A 21,804-nucleotide genomic window follows, 5' to 3' on the forward strand; every position below is an offset into this window, starting at 1 on the left:
TCCTAATGCCTGTAACCTTTGAATTTACCTCAAACAAGAAAAAAGAAGAAAAGAAAAAGACCAAGGACTCTGCAGTTTGCAGATGTGCTTAAGGCAAGAATTTTGAGATAGAGAGATTATACTGGATTGTCCAAGTGACTCTAATTGTAACCATAGTGTCCTCCTAAGAGGGAGGCAGAGGCAGATTTGACAGAAAGAAGACAATGTGACCATCAAGCAGAGATTGTACTGAAATGGCCACAAGCCCAAAAAAGGCTGATATTCATCAAAAGAGGAAGCAGCAACAAGCAGATTCTCCCTTGGAGCCTCTGAGGAGAGCATGACCCTACTGGCACCTTAATTTTGGTCTTCTGGCCCTCTGAACTGAGGGAATCAATTATTTTAAACTTTTTACATTTTAAACCACCAAATTTCTGGCGATTCATCACAGTAGCCACAGGAAGCTTAGGGGTAGATTTGAGGGTTGTCGGAGGGACTCAAGGGTATGCTTGAAGTTTATTGAGGGCAGTTTGAGGTTATAATGGGGGCATTAGAAAATGTTTGGGTGCAGTTGGAGCCATCAAAGGGAAGATTGAGGTGGTGCTGGGGGAGTCACCAGAGGATGACTCCCAGAGGTTTGGAGGTATAATTGGGAGTCCTTGGAAGGTGGTTTGGGTGGTACAGTTGGAGAAAATTGGAAAATGTTTTGTGGGTGTATTGCATGTAGAGTCGCCCCTTGGTATCCAAGGGGAGATTGGTTCCAGGACACCCCCATGCACAAATACCAAAATGCAAGGATGCACAAGTCCCTTATATAAAATGACATAACACAATTGGCCATCCCTATTCCCAGATGTGGGGCCAGTGGATATGGAGGCAGACTGTAATTTAAGACAGCTATATCTGTTACTGAAGTGTGGCTTGGAGGTATAGTTTGGGGCTGTAGCTGTGGGACCAAGGCAAGGTAGTTAAGGGGTATTTAGAGGTAGAGTTGGGGGCTCTTGGACAGGAAATTTGGGAGATGGGTTTTATAATTGTTGGAGAGTAGTTTGTGATTAGAGTTGGGTATCATTGAAAGGGCAATTTGGGGATATTCTTGTGAGTTAGAGGGCAGTGTGAGGGTAAAGTAAGATATGTAGGAAGATTTGGAAGTGAAGATGAGGACCTGGTTGGATAGTTTAGTGATGAAGTTTGAGGATCAATAGCACGGTTTGGGGATATAGTTGAAGGCTGGCGGGTACAGTCTGGGATGCAGTTTACGGGCCTGTTTTGAGGTCAGGGTGTCAGAGGGATTTTATGCATTATAGTTGTGGATCTAATAATGGTTGATTTGGGGAGCAGGTAAAAGATCATTGGATGGAATACTGTTCTCAGTAATAAAAGAAACAAACTGCTGATACACGCTACAACATGACTGAAGCTCAAAAATACTATACTAAGTGAAAGAAGTCAAATACCAAACATCCATATATTGTGTTTATATGAACTATCCAGAAAAGGCAAATCTATGAGACAGAAACTAGATTAGCAGTTGCCTGGGACTGGGAATGTGAAGAGGGATTAAATGTATTTGGGCATGAGGGGTCTTATAGAGATGATGAAAATGCTGTAAAACTGGGTTGTGGTGATTAGTGCACATTTTGGTAACTATACTAAAATAATTAATTTGCATGCTTAAAATGAGTGACTTTCCAGTTCAGTAGCTCAGTCGTGTCCGACTCTTTGCAACCCCATGGACTTTACCAGGCTTCCCTATCCATCACCAACTCCCAGAGCTTGCTCAAACTCATGTCCATCGAGTCGGTGATGCCATCCAACTATCTCATCCTCTGTCGTCCCCTTCTCCTGCCTTCAATCTTTCCCAGCATCAGGGTCTTTTCCAGTGAGTCAGTTCTTCACATCAGGTGGCCAAAGTATTGGAATTTCAGCTTCAGCATCAGTTCTTCCAATGAATATTCAGGACTGATCTCCTTTAGGATGGACTGGTTGGATCTCCTTGCAGTCCAAGGGACTCTCAAGAGCCTTCTCCAACACCACAGTTCAAAAGCATCAATTCTTCGGCGCTCAGCTTTCTTTATAGTCCAACTCTCACATCCATACATGACTACTGGAAAAACCATAGCCTTGACTAGACGGACCTTTGTTGGCAAAGTAATGTCTCTGCTTTTTAATATGCTGTCTAAGTTGGTCATAACTTTTCTTCCAAGGAGCAAGCGTCTTTTAATTTCATGGCTGCAGTCACCATCTGCAGTGATTTTGGAGCCCCAAAAAATAGTCTGTCACTGTTTCCATTGTTTCCCCATCTATTTGCCATGAAATGATGGGACCAGATGCCATGATCTTAGTTTTCTGAATGTTGAGTTTTAAGTCAACTTTTTCACTCTCCTCTTTCACTTTCATCAAGAGGCTCTTTAGTTCTTCGCTTTCTGCCAAAAGGATGCTGATATTTGCATATCTGAAGTTATTGTTATTTCTCCCAGCAATCTTGATTTCAGCTTATGCTTCATTCAGCCTGGCATTTCCCATGATGTACTCTGCATATAAGTTAAATAAGCAGGGTGACAGTATACAGCCTTGACATACTCCTTTCCTGATTTGGAACCAGTCTGTTGTTCCATGTCCAGTTCTAACTACTGTTGCTTCCTGACCTGCATATAGATTTCTCAGGAGACAGGTCAGGTGGTCTGGTATTCCCATCTCTTGAAGAATTTTCCACAGTTTGTTGTGATCCACAGTCAAAGGCTTTGGCATAGTCAATAAAGCAGAAATAGATGTTTTTCTGGAACTCTCTTGCTTTTTGATGATCCAATGGATGTTGGCAATTTGATCTCTGGTTCATCTGCCTTTTCTAAATCCAGCTTGAACACCTGGAAGTTTATGTTTCATCTACTGCTGAAGCCCAGCTTGGAGAATTTTGAATTACTTTGCTAGCATGTGAGATGAGGGCAATTGTGCAGTGGTTTGAGCATTCTTTGGCATTGCCTTTCTTTGAGATTGGAAAGGAAACTGACCTTTTCCAGTCCTGTGACCACTGCTGAACTTTCCAAATTTGCTGACATATTGAGTGCAGCACTTTTCACAGCATCATCTTTTAGGATTTGAAATAACTCAGCTGGAATTCCATCACCTCCAGCTCTCTCTCTTCTTTTCTCAGCTATTTGTAAGGCCTCCTCAGACAACCATTTTGCCTTTTTGCATTTCTTTTTCTTGGGGATGGTCTTGATCACTGCCTCCTGTACAATGTCACTGAACCTCCGTCCATAGTTCTTCAGGCACTCTGTCTATCAGATCTAATCCCTTGAATCTATTTGTCACTTCCACTGTATAATCGTAAGGGATTTGATTTAGGTCATACCTGAATGGTCTAGTGGTTTTCCCTACTTTCTTCAATTTATTTCTGAATTTGGCAATAAGGAGGTCATGATCTGAGCCACAGTCAGCTCCCAGTCTTGTTTATGCTGACTGTATAGAGCGTCTCCATCTTTGGCTTCAAAGAACATGATCAATCTGATTTCAGTATTGTAGAGTCTTCTTTTGTGTTGTTGGAAGAGGGTGTTTGCTATGACCAGTGCATTCTCTTGGCAAAACTCTATTAGCTTTTGCCCTGCTTCATTCTGTACTCCAAGGCCAAATTTGCCTGTTACTCCAGGTATCTCTTGACTTCCTACTTTTGCATTCCAGTCCCCTATAATGAAAAGGACATCTTTTTTGGGTGTTAGTTCTAGAAGGTCTTGTAGGTCTTCATAGTAAACCATTCAACTTCAGCTTCTTCAGCATTACTGGTCAGGGCATAGACTTGGATTACTGTGATATTGAATGGTTTGCCTTGGAAATGAACAAAGATCATTCTGTCATTTTTGAGATTGCATCCAAGTACTGCATTTCAGACTCTTTTGTTGACTATGAGGACTACTCCATTTCTTCTAAGGGATTTTTGCCCATGGTCATCTGAATTAAATTCACCCATTCCAGTCCATTTTAGTTCACTGATTCCTAAAATGTTGATGTTCACTCTTGCCATCTCCTGTTTGACCACTTCCAATTTGCCTTGATTCATGGACCTAACATTCCAGGTTCCTATGCAGTATTGCTCTTTACAGCATCAGACTTTACTTCCATCACCAGTCACATCCACAACTGGGTGTTGTTTTTGCTTTGGCTCTGTCTCTTCATTCTTTCTGGAGTTATTTCTCCACTGATCTCCCATAGCATATTGGGCACCTATTGACCTGGGGAGTTCATCTTTCAGTTTCCTTTTTGCCTTTTCATGCTGTTTGTGGGGCTCTCAAGGCAAGAATACTGAAGCGGTTTGGCATTCCCTTCTCCAGTGGACCACGTTCTGTCAATGACTTTTATGGTATGCAAATTACACCTCAATTAAGCTGTTTTAAGAAAAGATCATTGAAGGATGCTCTGTAATATAATAGGGTCACTTAAGAATGATTTAGGGTGTGGGTAAGAGTCATTGGAAGGCTTGAGGGACACATTTGGGGTCACTGGAGTATGATTTGAAGGTAACTGCAGAAAGAAAGTTAGTGATTATTTGGAGACATTGTTGAGGACTGTTGGAGAGTGCTCTGGGGTCAGAGTCTGGATCAGTGGAATGTGATTTGGAGATGGAGAGGGTGTGGAGGGCAGTTTGAAGTGCAGTTGGGGGAATCTCACTTTGAGTAGTTGGGGGTATATGGAATAGTGATAGGGGCTTTGGAAGTTAGTTTTGCTGGGAGTAGGGTTGGTCAGTGAAAGGTTTGGTGGTGGTAGAGAGTTTGGAGTTAGAGCTGGTGACTGTTGGAATTGATTTGGGGTGCAGGTGAAGTTCACATTCAAAGGTAGTTGAGAATGTTTGGAGTGTCTTGAGTGCCATCTGGGGGTCAAAAAAGTATGGTTAGAAGAGTACATGGAGAGTGGTTTAGGGTCAATGCAGGGTGTTTTGGGTGCATATTGGGGGAGATGAGTGTAATTTGGAAGTGCTCTTTGGACACTCAAGGTTTCAGGGCTGATTGTGGATCGTTGGGGGAACGATTTGGGGTATTGGAGGGTAGCTTATTCGTGCAGCTTGGGTGTTCAAGGGAGGTAGATTTGGGGTACTGCTTTGGGATCAATGGACAGTAGTTTGGGGATACAATTTGGGAGATGTGAAATGTGGTTTGGAGTGCATTTGGGGCACGGAGGGCAGTTGGGGGAATTCAGAGGTGTGCTGGCGGCTGACAGGAGGAGGTTTGGGGTGTTCGTCGCGGGGTGACTGGGGTGAGAGGACACTAGTCTGATCACTGAGGGGGCGTGGCCTTGGTATGAGAAAGCGCCACGGCCTCGAGAGAGCGTGTGCGCACGCGCTCCGAGCTGGTTCGCTCCTGGCGCTCCCAGGGCAGGAAAATCGAAGACCCGAACTTGCGCCTGCGCACTCGGACTCCGCCGCTGCTGTGGTCTCGCGCCCCGCCCCCCGTCTTCCCCCCCCCACCCGACCCCGCCCCTCCAGGCTCGCGCTCAGCGGCGGAGGTGGAGGTGGAGGTGCAGTAGGGAGCCGACCGACCCGAGTTGAAGGTGGGGGTCCGGGGTCCACCGCCCGCGACGGAGCGGGTACTCCTCTCCTACCCTCCCCGCGTCCCCAGTCTGGCCCCTACGGCTCACAGTCGCGCGGCCGAACGCGGCCCGCGGGCAGGGCGCGGAAAGGGAGTAGGCAGGAGCCCGGGGACGAGCTGGGGGCAGCGAGGGAGGGGAGCCCCCCTCCACTATTGCCTGCACGGACACCGCCTACGCCGCGGGCGCGGACACTAGGTGAGTAAAGCCGGCTTGGGGTTGTAAAAGAGGAGACAGGGTCGGGTGAAGGCCCGGAAACGCCGACCAGTGATGTACCTGCGCCTGCACTCCCGACCTCTGACTCCGTGGTCTCCCCCTCGACCCCTGACTTACCTGGATACATCTTTTTAATCTGGAACCCCTGCCAGTTTTGGTCCAAGGACCGCTGGACTGACCCCTGACTAACCATATTCTGGCCTGGCGTGATCCTCAACCTTTGTTTTGCCCCCCTAAATCCAGCCCTGACCCCAAAGCATCCTTGACCTGACCCCAGATCCTTGCCTGACCCTGTTCCAGCTCCGAAGCTCATCTTGCCTTGTCTTGATTACCCCAGTTTTTGTCCTGATGCTTCACATGCCTGTTCCCTAAACTCTAGCCCAGTCTCTGGACCCCTACCAGTCATGTGTTGTCTGCTAAACTCCAGTCTGATCCAGGTCTGTCCTGATTCCCAACCTCTGACTTCTGTACTTTCTCCCTCAGGTCCCCCTCCTGACTCCTGAACTCCATCCTGGCCCATCACCTTTAGACTCTCCCTCATGCCCCTGCCCCCAAATCTATGCTGTTTCCCGTTGTCTTCCCTAGGCCCACCACTGTCCTCATTCCTATCCTCATTCTGTCTAGATCTTTTCCTGTTCCTTACCCCCATCCTGAACCTGCCCTTTTCCCTACCCTCTTCCTTGACTACTCTCTTGGCCTGTCCTCCATCATGTCTTCTGACTGCCCTTTTATACTGACCCTGATCCCTGTCCTGCTCTTTTGTCCCTACTTTTTCTCTGGCCTTTGTCCTGAACCTCACTCTATCCCATTCTCTGGCCAGTGTCCTGGCTCCTTCTCCATCTTATCTTTTGACCTCCAGCCTACAATGACTCTGATTCTGTTTTGTTCCCTATACTCCTTCCTGTTCTGTCCCTTCATCCTGTCCCAACCCCAGGCCCCTATTCTGCCCCTTACCATGTCCTTCCATGCCATTCAGATCTCCCTTCTTTGTAACATCCATTTTCCATCTCTGAGTCCAGAAGGACAGGGGTCCCATTATACCTTCCCCTTGAACTTGGAGGTTCCACTGTACCGATTATCTCTGAAATTCATCCCAGAAGCTTTTCTTAGCATGAGCAAATAAATAGCAAACAACCTTGTGGGCCCCCTGCGACTGAGGGAGTTTTCACGTGTGATTTCTCTCATCCCCCACCCAGTGATCTCACACAGAAACTGCATTTCTTTCCCTGCCCCAGGAGGGCATGGAACTGTTCCTGTGCCCCCCCACTCCCCAAGTGTGAAAGAGCACCCTAAATTATTCAGTGACTCTCTGGGAGTCTGTGAAGTCTGGGTCATATTTCCAACCTTGCTAGGTTGGGGGCTGATGTGAGTCTTCTAGGTCATGTTATCCCCATCTCCTGGTCTTGATCCTGGGCGCAATGATCCCTGCTTTCCTGGCCTGAAAAAAGTCCATTCTAGGCCAGAGGCTTCAGGGCTTGGTAGGGGTAGGATGCAAGCAGGAGTTTACCCTTTTCCTCTCAGCAGGAAGCAAAACAAATCTTGATGCTAAGTCCATCCTACCTCTGTGGGAAGGTCTGTGTGTATTGGGTGTGTGGTGGGGGTCTTTGTTAGAATCAGGCCCATCCAGTAGTGACAGTAATAACAACAAGAAAAAATACGAAGTTCTCTCACTGTCTGAATCTCCTTGATTTTGAGGACAGACAAGGAGAATTTGAGTAGTGAGGAGATAACATGTCATTCAATTCTGTTTTATTCCTGTATTTCTCATAGAGAATAGTTTGAATAATGAAATAATGGACCTGTTTCATTTATCCAAACCTGTTAATGACAACACAAACATCTCTCACTATCCTAGTGTATTTGGTTACCCAAGTTCTGAGAGGAGAGTTTGAATAGTTCAGACAGTGAAACATACTAAGTTATCTGAAGGTATTTTGTTTTAGCATTTTACAGAGTGAGTAGGGAGAGTTCAGGTAGTGAAGGATGATGGCTTTAACTCAGAAATGTGTTCAGATCTACTAACTTTCCTGTGCTCCAGTGGCAAGGATTGGGATAGTAAGGGCATCCTGTTACAGAAATATGTTTGGTTCCTGTTATTTTGCCTGGTGAGTAAGGAAAACTCAGAGAGTGAGAAAAAGGAAAAGGGAAAGTGTGAAAAAGGAAAAGGACAGCTCAGAGATTGAGTCCTATCTCAGAAATGTATCAAGGTCCATTCACTTCCTGTATTTGGATAGTGAGAGTTCAGACAATTTTTCTGAATATATTTGGTTTCTACATTTTTGATGTTGAGTAGGGAGAGGCTGGATAATGAGGAAAAACAGCTCTGTTTCAAATATGTCTCGTTTGGCAAGTAGAGAGGGTTCTATATCTGGGTGGCAAGTAGGGAGGGTTTTGAGTCTGAAATGTGTGTGTGTGTGTGTGTGTATTTGATTCCAGAGTTTGGACTGGGAAGATCAGTTCAGTTCAGTTCAGTTGCTCAGTCGTGTCTGACTCTTTGTGACCCCATGGACTGCAGCACGCCAGGCTTCCCTGTCCATCACCAACTCCCAGAGCTTACTCAAACTCATGTCCATTGAGTCGGTGATGCCATCCAACCATCTCATCCTCTGTCATCCCCTTCTCCTCCCACCTTCAATCTTTCCCAGCATCAGGGTCTTTTCCAATGAGTCAGCTCTTTGCATCAGGTGGCCAAAGTATTGGAGCTTCAGCTTCAGCATCAGTCCTTCCAATGAATATTCAGGACTGATCTCCTTTAGGATGGACTGGTTGGATCTCCTTGCAGTCCAGGGGACTCTCAAGAGTCTTCTCCAACACCACAGTTCAAAAGCATCAGTTCTTTGGTGCTCAGCTTTCTTTATAGTTCAACTCTCACATCCATACATGACTGCTGGAAAAACCATAGCTTTGACTAGACAGACCTTTGTTGGCAAAGTAATGTCTCTGCTTTTTAATATGCTGTCTAGGTTGGTCATAACTTTTCTTCCAAGGAGCAAGCGTCTTTTAATTTCATGGCTGCAGTCACCATCTGCAGTGATTTTGGAGCCCCCCAAAATAAAGTCTGTCACTGTTTCCATTGTTTCCCCATCTATTTCCCATGAAGTGATGGAACCAGATGCCATGATCTTAGTTTTCTTGAATGTTGAGTTTTAAGTCAACTTTTTCACTCTCCTCTTTCACTTTCATCAAGAGGCTCTTTAGTTCTTCTTCGCTTTTGCCATAATTGTGGTGTCATCTGCATATCTGAGGTTATTGATATTTCTCCAGGCAATCTTGATTCCAGCTTGTACTTCATCCAGTCCAGCATTTCTCATGATGTACTCTGCATATAAGTTAAATAAGCAGGGTGACAGTATACAGCCTTGACATACTCCTTTCCTGATTTGGAACCAGTCTGTTGTTCCATGTCCAGTTCTAACTGTTGCTTCCTGACCTGCATACAGATTTCTCAGGAGGCAGGTCAGGTGGTCTGGTATTCCCATCTCTTGAAGAATTTTCCACAGTTTGTTGTGATCCACACAGTCAAAGGCTTTGGCATAGTCAATAAAGCAGAAATAGATGTTTTTCTGGAACTCTCTTGCTTTTTCTATGATCCAGCAGATGTTGGCAATTTGATCTCTGGTTCCTCTGCCTTTTCTAAATCCAGCTTGAGCACCTGGAAGTTTATGGTTCATCTACTGCTGAAGCCCAGCTTGGAGAATTTTGAGCATTGCTTTGCTAGCATGTGAGATGAGGTAGTGTGGTAGTTTGTGTGGTGGTTTGAGCATTCTTTGGCATTGCCTTTCTTTGGGATTGGAATGAAAACTGACCTTTTCTAGTCCTGTGACCACTGCTGAGTTTTCCAAATTTGCTGCCATATTGAGTGCAGCACTTTCACAGCATCATCTTTTAGGATTTGAAATAACTCAACTGGAATTCCATCACCTCCACTAGCTTTTTCGTAGTGATGCTTCCTAAGGCCCACTTGACTTCACATTCCAGGATGTCTGGCTCTAGGTGAGTGATCATACCATCATGATTATCTGGGTCATGAAGATCTTTTTTGTATAGTTCTTCTGTGTATTCTTTCCACCTCTTCTTAATATCTTCTGCTTTTGTTAGGTCCATGCCATTTCTGTCCTTTATTGTGCCCATCTTTGTCTTGTGGGGGCTGTTAAAAGTCATGGACCAGGCCAATGACGTGTGTGGGTGACTCTGCCCTGCCTCTCCCAAGAGCCCCAGTTACCTGCTCTTCCCTCCTTGCTCTCACCCCAACCCACCTCTGCCTAAGTTTATTATGTAGTTATTAGCAATTGTGAATGACATGGTGTGAGTTTCCTTGCATTTTGCAGTGTCTTCCAAAGTTATTTTGGCCTCTGTTGTGTTTGCGCCATTTACCTGTTTTCCAGATGTGGATACCTAAGCCTTGAGACTCAGTCTGCATCTCCGGCCAGATACGCTGTCCCTCTCAGCCCTGATTTTATAAACATCCCCTTTCCGAGCATCCTTGGTGTCTCACAAGACGGGGGTGGGGGGGCCATGGCTGAGAGGACACTCCCCACCAACACCCAGCTGCCCAGCTTGTGGCTTCTGCCTCCATCAGCCCCAGGCAGTGAAGGGAGGGAGAAGGGGGGTGATGAAAGTGGCCTTTGTGGCCCATGCCGGAAATCTCACAGCCAGGAAGAAAGGTGGGCAGGATAGCAGGAGGCCTGTAGCGTGCACATGGGGCGTTGCTGATACAGAGCAAGTTCCTTTCCAGCCTTGGCCCACCTGTCAAGTGGGGAGGGAGCTTTCCTCACTCCGCTCTTTCACATCAGGACATGGGCTGCTGTTGGAGCCTGGGCTGGGCTTGGGCCCTGAGGTCACAGAGCAGATGGTCCCTAATGGAGCTCAGGATGTGTGTGGGGTGTGTCGGGGCAGGCCCAAAGCCCAGGTGGTGGTGTAGGGGAAACAGTCGGTCCATCGGTCTGGTCCATCGCAGAGACTGATAGCCTCCCATTTCCTTGACTCCCGGCCAGAAATGCCCCAGGGGGTGGGGGAGACCCAGCCTGGTTATGAAGCGTGAACCACCCCCACTCCTCCTCCCCTGCCGGAGTTGCCTCTGTCAACCTGCAATCCAGCACCCCGCCCCGGAAGTTCTGATTGTAGCTGTTCTCGTGCCTCTGTGATCAGAGTTGGGCCTCTTCACCTGTGTGGGGGGGCCCCCCGCTTTCATCTCTCCAAGCTGGCTCTGTGGAGCTGGGTCTGTGCCATCCTCTCGGGTGTGTAGGGGTCTGGGGTGGGGATGGTTAAACCACTGGTATGTTTCTGCCCTTTGCTGGGATGATTTCTTGTGACGCTGCAGAAGGTTGTAGAGTCCTGAGACATGGTCTGTCTTAGAAAAGTGGACCTTGTTTGTCCCACTTTGGGAAACTGTTACCTCAACGAGGGTGGGAATTGCTTTCTGACCTTCTCCCACACCTGCCTCGCCTTGGGAGGAAAGGGTAAAGGGTCTCCAGAAAGTGATGGGTGCTGCCACAAGAGACACACACCCAGTGTACACCCAAGTCCTTCCATGTGCTTAGCCTCTCCCCAGACCTCCAGCCTTTGGCTCCTAGGGTGGGCAGGGTTGAAATCTGGTCACTTGGGCAGCGCCAGAAGCAGCTACCACTCCCATGACTATCAGCCCTTCCTCCTTGGTCCTCTGCTAGGTATACGGGGTAAGGGGGGAGGTCCAGGCTCTCTTCTTGGCCATGCTGGACTCCCGGGGGAGACATGACTCCAAGACAGCTCTTAAGGGTGACCCAAGCCCTGGTGTCAGGCAGGCAAGGGTTAAAAGGTATGGGCTGGGCCAGTCCCTGGCCAGGTAGGCAGGGCCATTACCTAGTGGGAGGTGGCCTAGACATACGCCACTGGGCTCACCACTTATTGCCACTACCAGCGGGATCAGGGCCTGGTCGAAGCAACTTTTTTTTTTTGAGGTACCTGAGGCCACCCCACAGCACCTCTCTGACTGGTGAGCACCCGGGAGCAGTGGGACCAGGGGCAAGGGGTGAGGGGAGAAGGGCATGGGTATCCTGAAGTTCCCTGCCAGAGAGAGCAAGGTTTGTGTGAGAGGCACGACCAGGAAGGAGGGCCTGGCTAAAGGGGCAAAGCCTAAAATGTCCAATTTCCTTTCCTGGCATAAAGCCAGTTTCTTGCTGGAAGTGGATGAGGGGAAGGGTTGGGGGAGAAGAGAGGCTGGCACCCTATTAGCAGAAAAGTGCCCCTTCTCCACTCCCCCTCTACTTCCTGTCCCCTTTCCTCCACTGCTGGGATAGCCCCTGCCCTCCTTCAACCCAGGGCTCAGCCCCCTAGGAAAGCATAGACTGGGGTTTTGAGAAACTGCCTTCCACACCTGTCTGCCCACCACCCCTATCTGTTCCCCTAGAAGGGGCCCCAGGGGATCCTCTCGGGCAGTGTGGGGAACAGTCCAATACATCAGGAGTTGTCATTTGCTCCAGAGATGGCAGTATGTAGAAATGGGGGTCCCACTGGGGTGTTGGGGTGCCACCCAGGTAAGGTGTCTTGGTTGTAAACAGTCATTACAGCCAGGAATTTCTTTCTCCGCTGTGGTGTCAGAAGGGCAGACCTGAAAAACCTGCTGGGCCCGCCGCCTTTGGGTGTGTGTGTGGGGGCCCTTTGCAGCTCTTTCACTGCAGTCCATCCTCAGAGAGGACAGGGACACAGGGTCACCAGTGGGGAGACCCAGGGGCTGGTTAGGAGTGTGTTGGGGAGGGAACTGCTGGGATCCCCTCTTTCTCACCACCCTTGGGTGGGAACCAGGCTGCCCCAGGCCAGTGTGTAGAGGGTAGGCGAGTGGAGGCAGAGGCTTGGGAGCGGGTGTGAGAGTGTGGGGGTGTGGGGCGTTGACCTGTGTCTAACCTGCCTGATGACCCCATGACTCAGGCCCTAGCTATGTCCCTGAAGTCAGGCTGACAGGGTGTGGAGTCGGGGTTCCTGTCTGGACCCCGTGTGGACTTCCAGGATGCCACAAGCTCTACAAGCTCCCAGGGAAGGAAGGCAGAGGGAGATGGAAGGAAGATGAAGCAGCCCAGTATGGGATGTAGGAGTGATCCTGGTGAACGGGCCCACTGGGGAGGAGTTGAAGCTCCTGTTGGGGTTAAGGAAGGTTTAGGGGAGCCCTCCTCAAACCCAAGTGGGAGCTGGGGAAGAAGGAACCCCTGGAGCCAAGGAGCAGAGGAATCGAAGCTGGGACCTCAAGGAGAGCCTGTCATGCCAGATAGTGTCAGACCTTGGAAGGTGGCTGTTGCCTGGAGGTGCAAAATAGCTTTAGGGACTGACCCCACCCCTGATTTTGAGGATGAGGAACCCCTGCTTTGTTGGAGGAGCATAGTCCCCAAGAGGTGGGTGAGAGGCCCGCTGAGAAACTGCTGGCACCTTATTAGCAGCTTGGCCATGTACTCCAAGATACACATGGGGAAGGGGCTTGAACCCACCCCACCAAGGCTGCCTGGGTCTTCTCCACACCCGGCCACCACGTAACGACAAGCTGGGGACGGCGGAGGCAGGTAGAGATGGAACCTCCGTAGCCTCAGGAGGTCCTCCCAGTTGCCTGCTGCCGAGGTCAGACCAGGTGGTGGGAGGTGATGTCACCTAGCTGCCCAGCTGGGGACTGAGCAGGCTGTGGGAGGGAGGGAGCAAACTCCAGAGGAAGGGATGAGGGCAGGCCTGGCAACCAGCCAAGGCCAGCTCCGTGGTCAGCCAGGGTGTCTGGGGCAGAGAAGGAGGCAGTCGCTTGTTATCTGCAGCTGTGGACTTTGCCACTCCCAGTCCTGGCAGGGTGACTTCCCTATGCCTGTGCGGGACAGGCTGGCATGCTGGGTGGGGCTGGATGGGTCCTGAGGCCAAGCGAACGCTTTTGCTGCTGCACCAGGGCCACAGGATGGAGTTGGGACAAGGAGCAACTCACAGACCTTGCAGTCATTCATTTATTCACCCAGCAGACACTCCCTGAGCACTTGCCGTGTACCCGGAAGTATTCTGAATGCCAGAGATACTGATACATTTTCTGTTCTCATAAAGGTACAAGGGAGGCACAGTCTTGACATAGTGTGGGGGCCCACCTCTGGAAGTCACACTGAAGCCCCAGAATATAAGAGAGAACCAGGGGCTGGAGTGGCCAGAGGGGAAAGTGCACTCCAGACAGCAGCCGCAGCCTGCGCAAAGGCCTGGAACCCTGATGGGCAGAGAGGTTATGAGGGATTCGTGAGGTTCAGCACCTCTGGGGAGGGAGAGTGTTGGACCAGAGGGTGGGCCTGGCTGCATCCTTAGCCGTAGGCAGATTATTTCATCTCTTGTGTCTTACTCTCATCTCTAAAATGGAGGTAATGATGATCACAGAAATTGCCATCGCAGGGTGGTTGTGAGGATTAAATGTGACATATAAGGTAACTGTTCCAGGCCCCCAGGTGGTTAATAAAGGCCCACTGTTGTTCTAGTTGGTTGTATCTGTACTGTTAATTCTCCTTTCCCAGGCAAGACTCCTGACCGTGGCCCATGGGCCTCTGAGGTGTTGTAAGTCCGCCCAGCTCCCCACTTGCTGTGCTCCCACTCAATGGGAAGGGAACCAAGGTACCCGGGCCTTGACATTGGCACAGAATCTGAGAGGGCAGCCCAAGCAGGTGGGTGGGGTCAGGGTCCTCCTTATTCGCAGCTGGGGCACGGGAACCTGGGTAGGGGTGGAGGGTGGGGGTGCATGCTGGATGATCCCCAGTGGCTCCCCTGCATCACTGCTAGGCCTTGTCCAGCCATCAGTCACGGCATCCTGACAGCTTCAGGATGGAAGTCAAAGGTCAGCTGATCAGCTCTCCCACCTTCAACGCCTCAGGTCGGTGTCTGGTTCTCCCTCCTGCTGCCTCCTCCCCTGCTCTGAGTTACCACTCGCCTGTGTGGGAAAGAGTGGGCCCTGACCCCACAGATGCTCCAGGATGCCCCCCCACCCCCTGATCTTCACTCCCTCTGTGTCCAGCTGCCCTGTTTGGAGAGGCTGCCCCCCAGATGAAGTCAGAGCGTCTACGGAGTCTGCTCGACCGGCAGCGGGCCCTGCAGGAGGCCCTGAGCCTGAAACTTCAGGAGCTGCGGAAAGTGTGTCTTCAGGAGGCGGTGAGGGCCTGAAGCTAAGGGCGTCTGTGGTGGGGGGAGGGGATGGAGGGGGTTGGGGGAGGTGGGGGTGAGAAGCAGGGATGAGGTAGGCAGACTGAGCCACTTGTCTGAGCTGGAGATTCCCCAAAGCTCAGCTTGGATGTCTTCGAACACGGTAATATTTTACCACAATCCCCTATCAACAATTTGAAATCCAAAAAAAAGAAGAAGAAGAAAAGCCTCAAAGACAAGTTACTTCCCAAACGTGGCAGTAAAACCTGACTGGAAGTGACATGGGCTGATTTACAGTTTCGATGTACCTCTCTTGCTGCAAATGTCCACACCGTTTGCCAGAAGCGGTAATGCAGTTCAGAGCGTGCAGCCTAGGCCCTGAAGGGAGTGTCATATAATATATAGTATACAGATGGTGTCACCTTTATAAAAACTGGGATTCTGGATTCCAAAGCAGGCTTCCCTGCTTCCCATGCCCACCGGCCCTGGGCTTTGGGCCACGGAGGGGCGGAGAGTGTGTCACACACCCTCCTGGTGGAGAATTAGGAGGAGGAAGAGAAATAACAGGTGTGGGCTCTGAGCAGGGCTGGGCTCCTAGTCGGACTTCTGTACCTTCATGTGTCATGACTGCTTTGCCCCATCCCCCCCAACTAACCCTTGGTAGTCTCCAACCCCTGACCCCACCCAGGAGCTGACTGGCCAGTTGCCCCCCGAGTGCCCACTGGAGCCTGGTGAACGACCCCAGTTGGTCCGCCGGCGCCCCCCTGCAGCCCGCGCCTACCCTCCACCGCACCCCAACCCAGCACACCACTCCCTGTGCCCCGCCGAGGTGAGCTGATGGGCACGCCGAGCAAGGTGGGGGTGGGACAGGATCCCGGAGGAAGCCGAGAGGGGCTTGTGGCCAGGGAAAGGAGAGACTAAGGTGGGAAGGCTTCCCTGGTGGCTCAGAATCCACCTGCAATGTGGGAGACCTGGTTTCCATCCCTGGATGGGGAAGATCCCCTGGAGAAGGGAACGGCTACCCACTCCAGTATTTTTGCCTGGAGAATCCCATGGACAGAGGAGCCTGGTGGGCTACAGTCCATGGGGTCACAGAGTGGGACACAACTGAGCAACTTTCACTTTCACTTTCAAGGTGGGGAGGGAAGGAGCTTAAGGGAGGTGGCTTCCAGGTCTGAGAGAAGATGCTGGTCCCAACTGTCACGATAAGCCCCCAGAAAGATGAGCAGGTGCAGCTCTAATGCACACAAACCCTGCCCCCAGAGGAACAGTGGGCGCCCCAAGGAGGGGCAGGCACCGCCCCCAGCCTATACAGGCTCTGACACCGCCTGGTCCTGGCGCCTGGCATTTCCATTTCCAACATCCGGTCCTGTCACACCCTCTCCGGTGGGCCCTGCAGGAGCTGGCGCTTGAGGCCCTGGAGCGGGAGGTGTCTGTGCAGCAGCAGATCGCCGCAGCTGCCCGCCGCCTGGCCTTGGCTCCCGAGCTCAGTGCCGAGCAGCGCCGGCGCCGGCGCCAAGTCCAGGCAGATGCCCTTCGGAGGTTGCACGAGCTGGAGGAGCAGCTTGGGGAGGTTCGGGCCCGCCTTGGCCTCTCGGGGCTCCCGCCATCCCAGCCCCTGCCCCTGTCCACCGGAGGAGCCGTTGTCACCACCCAGGGAGTCTGCCTGGGCACGCGCCTCGCTCAGCTCAGCCATGGTGAGCCAGGCCCTGTTATCCCACCGACGAGAGCGGGAAGGTGGGCACTGGCTAAGGGACCTGGTAGGGGTGGAGTGGATGAGCAGCCAGTGAAGACTGGGGGAGGTAGGCAGGACTTAGGGGGCCCTAGCTGTGAGAGGAATTGTTGTAGACTGCTCCCAGGCAAGGGTGGGGGCATTGGGAACAGGCCTCAGGAAAGTGAGGGACAGGGGCTTTCCTGGCAGTCCAGTGGTTAAGGCTCTGCACTTCCACTGCAGGGGGCGCAGGTTTGATCTCTGTCACAGCAACTAAGATCCCTCATGCCACTCAGTGTAGCCAAAAAAAAAAAAAAGTGAGGGACTAAGCCCCTGGTGGTCTTGGATTTAGGTTAAGGTGGATTCTTGGCAAGTGTACCAGGTGGGGAGGAGACGGTCCAGTGGTGTAAGGGGGTGGCACCCAGGCCTTGCATTGATCAGCCTGGGTTTCCCCTTTTCACCTGTAGAGGACGTAGTTCTGCACTCGGAGAGCAGCTCCCTCTCAGAGTCTGGGGCCAGCCACGATAATGGTGAGAACCCTTGTCCCCTAAATTCTCCCGGTCTTTGATGCATCGCCCCTGCCCTTCCTCTTCAGCTCCTCTTTAGCCACACCCCGTCCTCTGGTGGAGCCCCCGTCTTCCTCACTGCACCGCCTTCCCCCTGTCCCTCCCATCAGCCCCAGTTCCTGCCCTCCTCCCTTGGTTCCTCCTCCACCTGTCCTACCCTGCTTAGCCTTCTGCACCTCCCTACCTCCCTAGCCCCTGCCTCTTGCTTTGTCCACAACCCTCCCATTGAATCTCCCCCTCCACCATTTTCTCCCTTCCCCTCAGAGGAGCCCCGTGGCTGCTTCCCTCTGGCTGAGCGCCCCTCACCACCCAAGGCCTGGGACCAACTGCGGGCAGTCTCTGGGGGCAGCCCTGAGCGGCGAACCCCATGGAAACCACCCCCATCAGATCTTTATGGGGATCTGAAGGGCCGGCGAAACTCCGTGGCCAGCCCCACCAGGTGAGGGTGAGCCCCTCCACTCCTTCCACAGAGCCAGGAGTGGGGGCTGAGCCTGGGTGGGCAGGAGGACCTGCTGGGAGGTACCGTCTCTAACCTGGCCCCCACCCCCACCCTGGGCCCGCATGTCTCTGTCTAGCCCTACACGCTCCCTGCCCAGGAGTGCCTCCAGTTTTGAGGGGCGAAGTGTGCCTGCTACTCCCGTCCTCACCCGGGGCGCTGGCCCCCAGCTCTGCAAGTAAGTGGACTCTAAGGGTGAGTTTGAGGACCAGAGGAGGGAACTGGTAGTTCTCACAGGGGGTACTGGGGAGAGTATTTGGATTCCAAGAGTGTAGGACATGAAAGACTGGGCTTTGAATCCATCAGTTTTATTCTGATTTTCTGTGTAGGTTGTATGAAAAAGCAAGAATTTTATTTATGCTTTAGAACTTTTGTTCAAAATGCATCCTATTACATGATAAAGAAATATAGGTAAAATATCTTTTGGAATATTCCATACATATGTATGTGTAACATCACATGATAAATAAATTTTTTAATTGACCAAAAAAGGAAAAGAAAGGCTGGGCTTTGAAAGGTGAATAGGAGTTGTCTTGGTGGAGAAAGAGGGTGGGGATTTGGGGCAGAAACATCAAAGTTTGAGTATGGGCTTTTCTGTGCATTTTGGGCAAGTCATTTCCCTTCTCTGAATCTTGGTCTCCTCATTTGTGAAACAGGCATATCAATATCTGTCTCTGGAAGAGGCTGTAGGCATAAATGAGTTCTGGTTAACATGTGCTGCATTCCTACCATCTGCTAGGAATCAGTCCTTTACTTGGTATCAAACTCATTTAGTTATCACAACATCCCTATGAAGTAGATGCCATTATTCTCATTTTAGAGATAAGAAACCTGAGACACAGGTTAATTAACTTGTTGTTAAACCAAAGACTCGGTATTTGAACCCAGACAAATTTGACTCAAGAGTCCGTGCTTTTAACCATGATAGTCTCTTAGTCTTTAAACAAATACATACTTAACCAAGTGCCCACTTTTTCCAGGCTGTAAACAAAAGTCCCCATCCTTGTGACGCTTGCATTCTATGAATAGTGTCCTCCCCTGCTAGCATTTCCTCTGGAGCCCCTTGCTTCCATCTCCCTCGGAGCTAACAGCCCCAGGCACCCCCATACATTTTCAACCCCTCTGCTCCCCAGTCCTGGCTAGGACCTCTGCTGCTCTTTATGTGCCACTCCCTAACGCCTTTACACCCCATTTCTAGTCCCATTTCTAGTCCGGGGCCCGTTTTGGAGTGTGAAAATGTAGGCCCAGAGAGAGGCATGTGTTGGTGGGGGGAGGTGGAGGGTACTCATCCCATCTGCCTGATATTTCTGACCCTTTTCCCATCACCCCCACCTCTGTGCCCCTAGACCCGAAGGCCTCCATTCTCGCCAGTGGTCCAGCAGCCAGGACTCCCAGATGGGCTTCCCACGGGTGGACCCTGTCTCCGACCGCACCTCCCTCTTCGCAGCTCGCACCCGCCGCAGCAATAGCTCCGAGGCCCTGCTGGTGGACCGGGCAGCGGGTGGGGGAGCTGGCTCCCCGCCGGCACCTCTGGTTCCCCCTGCCACCGGTCCCCCAGTCTGCAAGAGCAGTGAGGTGCTATATGAGCGCCCTCAGCCAATCCCCGCCTTCTCCTCCCGCACTGCTGGCCTCCCAGACCCTCCCCGCGCTGCCCGGCCCAGCTCAGCCGCGCCGGCCTCCCGCGGGGCCCCCCGGCTCCCACCCGTGTGTGGGGACTTCCTCTTGGACTATTCCCTGGACCGAGGCCTGCCTCGCGGGGGCGGCGGGACAGGCTGGGGGGAGCTGCTGCCCACAGCTGAGGTTCCAGGACCCCTCTCCCGCCGGGATGGGCTCGTCACCATGCTCCCAGGCCCACCGCCTGTGTATGCAGCTGACGGCAACAGCCCCCTCCTCCGCAGCAAGGACCCCCATAGCCGTGCCCCCCGCACCAAGCCCTGTGGTCTGCCCCCGGAGGCCGCCGAGGGCCTGGAGGCGCATCCCAACCCTCTGCTGTGGATGCCCCCACCCGCCCGTATCCCCCCGGCCGGTGAGCGCAGCGGCCACAAGAACCTTGCCCTGGAGGGGCTGCGGGACTGGTACATCCGGAACTCGGGACTGGCCTCGGGGCCCCAGCGCCGGCCTGGGCTCCCCCACATGGGCCCGCAGCACCCGCCCTTCCTCCATGCCCGCTGCTATGAGGTGGGCCAGGCACTGTACGGGGCCCCCAGCCAGGCGCCGCTCCCGCACTCGAGGAGTTTCACGGCGCCCCCTGTCTCCGGCAGGTATGGGGGGTGTTTTTACTGATGGGTAGGGGTCTCTTGAGGCAGATGGCAAAGGTGTCCAGGCCAGGGAGCAGCTAGTCATGGTAGCCAATGACAGGGACCACGAAAGAAGTAGCTCCAGCCTTGGCCTGTGGTCCCTGGGCCCTGCCTGACCCGCATTAATCTGTGGGGTCTCGGCAGAGGGGTATCTTGGGCCCCGGTAGCAGCAGTTCTTCACCGAACCATTCAAGAGTTGTAAGAGGTGAACAGCCAGTGCATGTCAGCTGAAAATGAGCCTTGAAACTAGGGTGCTGGGAGGAAGGGTTATCCTGTGCCCCTCACCATTCTCTTCCTCTTTTCACCACGCCCCGCACCTGCGAGCCTAAAGGTACTCTCCTGTGCCTGCTTCCACCTCTTTAACGAGCCTCTTTTCCTCTTTCTGTGTCTTGTCCGTCTTTTCCTCTGTCTGGTCTTCCCACCCTGTCTTCTGGATTCCTGCTACCCCTTCTAAAGATACTACGCGGACTTCCTGTACCCCCCGGAGCTGAGCGCTCGTTTAAGTGACCTGACGCTAGAGGGGGAGCAGTCCTCCGCTTCTGACCCCCAGACCCCAGGAACACTGGTCTGACCCCTTCTGACATGCCCCTTATTGGCCTGGGCAAGACTCCAGTTTGGGGAGCGCACAGCTGACCTCGCTGAGCCCTGGGATAGGGTTGCTGTCACTCCTGGAGGTGGGCACCAACCTGATCTTCCAAGGCCCCTGGCTCCCCGTGGGCCCATAACGGTTGTCTGACACCCTGTATCTCCTTTCATGCTGTGCTGGGGACTGGGGGCCCTCCGCCAGCTTAAAAGAGAGGAGGTGATGTAATGGAGACTCCAAGCCCCTTCCTCCATTTCTGTTTACAGTTGTGATTTAGGTATTCACTGTCTTCCCCCAACACTAGACATTTTATAAAAAGGGAAACTGTGATCTTATCCTGGTTGGGTTCATTCCTGTCCCTGTGCCCAGCCTGCTCCATTCAGGAACCCCTTCCACAAAATGGACCAGATAGGGTCTTGAGGCCCAATTTAGGGCAGTCAGGAGACTGATGTGAACAGAACTCCCTGCCACCCACCCACTGGGACAATTTTTTCTTGGCAGAGGTGCCCACATTTGGAAGGAATGAAGTCTCTGCCCACATGTGGAAGGACTGAAATCTGGGTGGGAGGCTTGGGTTCATTTTCCCTTCCCCAGGGGTGCCTGCAAGTGCCCCAGACCCTGTCTGTCTGTGCCCGCTGCCTCTGCCCACAGAATCAGATGGCTCAGCCTTTGGTGGCAGCCTCTGCCCTCTTCCCAATCGGGAAGCCCCACAGGAGGACCAAAGGGCAGAGCCATTGGGTGTTGTGTGTCCTAGAATGCTGCGGTGGTGGAACCTAGCATCTAGTAGATGCCAATGAAATCCTCAAGTGACGTCTTGCCACTGGCTCCATCACATCTTCCCTGGCTTTCCTTCCATCCACCACTTTTTAAAAAATCCACACAAGCTGTGTTTTCTATGATACCTTTCTGTGACTTTCTGAAGCTGGGGGTTCCTCTACCCCTTTAGCTGGTGTGAAAACTTTTCTTTTTGTACCAATGGATCTGGACCCAAAACACTACCCACATTGGAAGGGGATTTCTATAATAAATGTGTAAACTGAACCCATGTATTGCTTCCCTATCTGCCTTGCCTTGGGGGCCCACATCTTTACCTAAGATGACATATTTTAACAAGAAAAAAAAATATATATATAGCACTGTGGAAACAGCCTTTGATAACGTAATCTGCTTTGGTTTTATTTGCTTTGTGATGTGGGGCAACTTCTTCACCTGTCCATGCCCAGATTCCTAGGCAAGAGCCCTTAGAGATACAAATGATGGCAGCAAAC

The 21,804-nt window shown here is 51.8% G+C and overlaps 1 protein-coding gene across 7 annotated transcripts; it reads left to right on the plus strand.

Moving 5' to 3' along the window:
• Window positions 1-5,410: 5,410 nt before the first annotated feature.
• On the plus strand, window positions 5,411-21,577 carry CCDC120 (coiled-coil domain containing 120). 7 transcript variants are annotated; one of them, XM_070464264.1, is made up of 11 exons: window positions 5,411-5,754; window positions 14,265-14,411; window positions 14,527-14,617; window positions 14,759-14,892; window positions 15,548-15,712; window positions 16,283-16,580; window positions 17,062-17,124; window positions 17,425-17,599; window positions 17,736-17,834; window positions 19,003-19,917; window positions 20,410-21,577. In XM_070464264.1, the coding sequence occupies exons 3-11, from the start codon at window positions 14,569-14,571 to the stop codon at window positions 20,522-20,524; spliced, it is 2,013 nt and encodes a 670-aa protein (XP_070320365.1). In that variant the 5' UTR covers window positions 5,411-5,754; window positions 14,265-14,411; window positions 14,527-14,568; the 3' UTR covers window positions 20,525-21,577. The 7 variants fall into 7 exon arrangements, with proteins under 7 accessions (XP_070320365.1, XP_070320362.1, XP_070320367.1 ...); XM_070464261.1 differs by having other exon boundaries at window positions 14,265-14,361; XM_070464265.1 differs by having other exon boundaries at window positions 5,412-5,754; window positions 14,265-14,361; window positions 15,572-15,712.
• Window positions 21,578-21,804: the final 227 nt, after the last annotated feature.

Source organism: Odocoileus virginianus, unplaced genomic scaffold (assembly GCF_023699985.2).
Source record: "Odocoileus virginianus isolate 20LAN1187 ecotype Illinois unplaced genomic scaffold, Ovbor_1.2 Unplaced_Contig_22, whole genome shotgun sequence".
NCBI lineage: Eukaryota > Metazoa > Chordata > Mammalia > Artiodactyla > Cervidae > Odocoileus > Odocoileus virginianus.

Excerpts from the sequence above, each read along its gene's own strand:
- CCDC120 (XM_070464264.1), top strand. The coding sequence starts at position 14,569 with ATGGAAGTCAAAGGTCAGCTGATCAGCTCTCCCACCTTCAACGCCTCA. Across the intron at positions 14,618-14,758 it reads TCCCACCTTCAACGCCTCAG|CTGCCCTGTTTGGAGAGGCT; the intron begins GTCGGTGTCTGG and ends CTCTGTGTCCAG. Across the intron at positions 15,713-16,282 it reads ACTCCCTGTGCCCCGCCGAG|GAGCTGGCGCTTGAGGCCCT; the intron begins GTGAGCTGATGG and ends TGGGCCCTGCAG.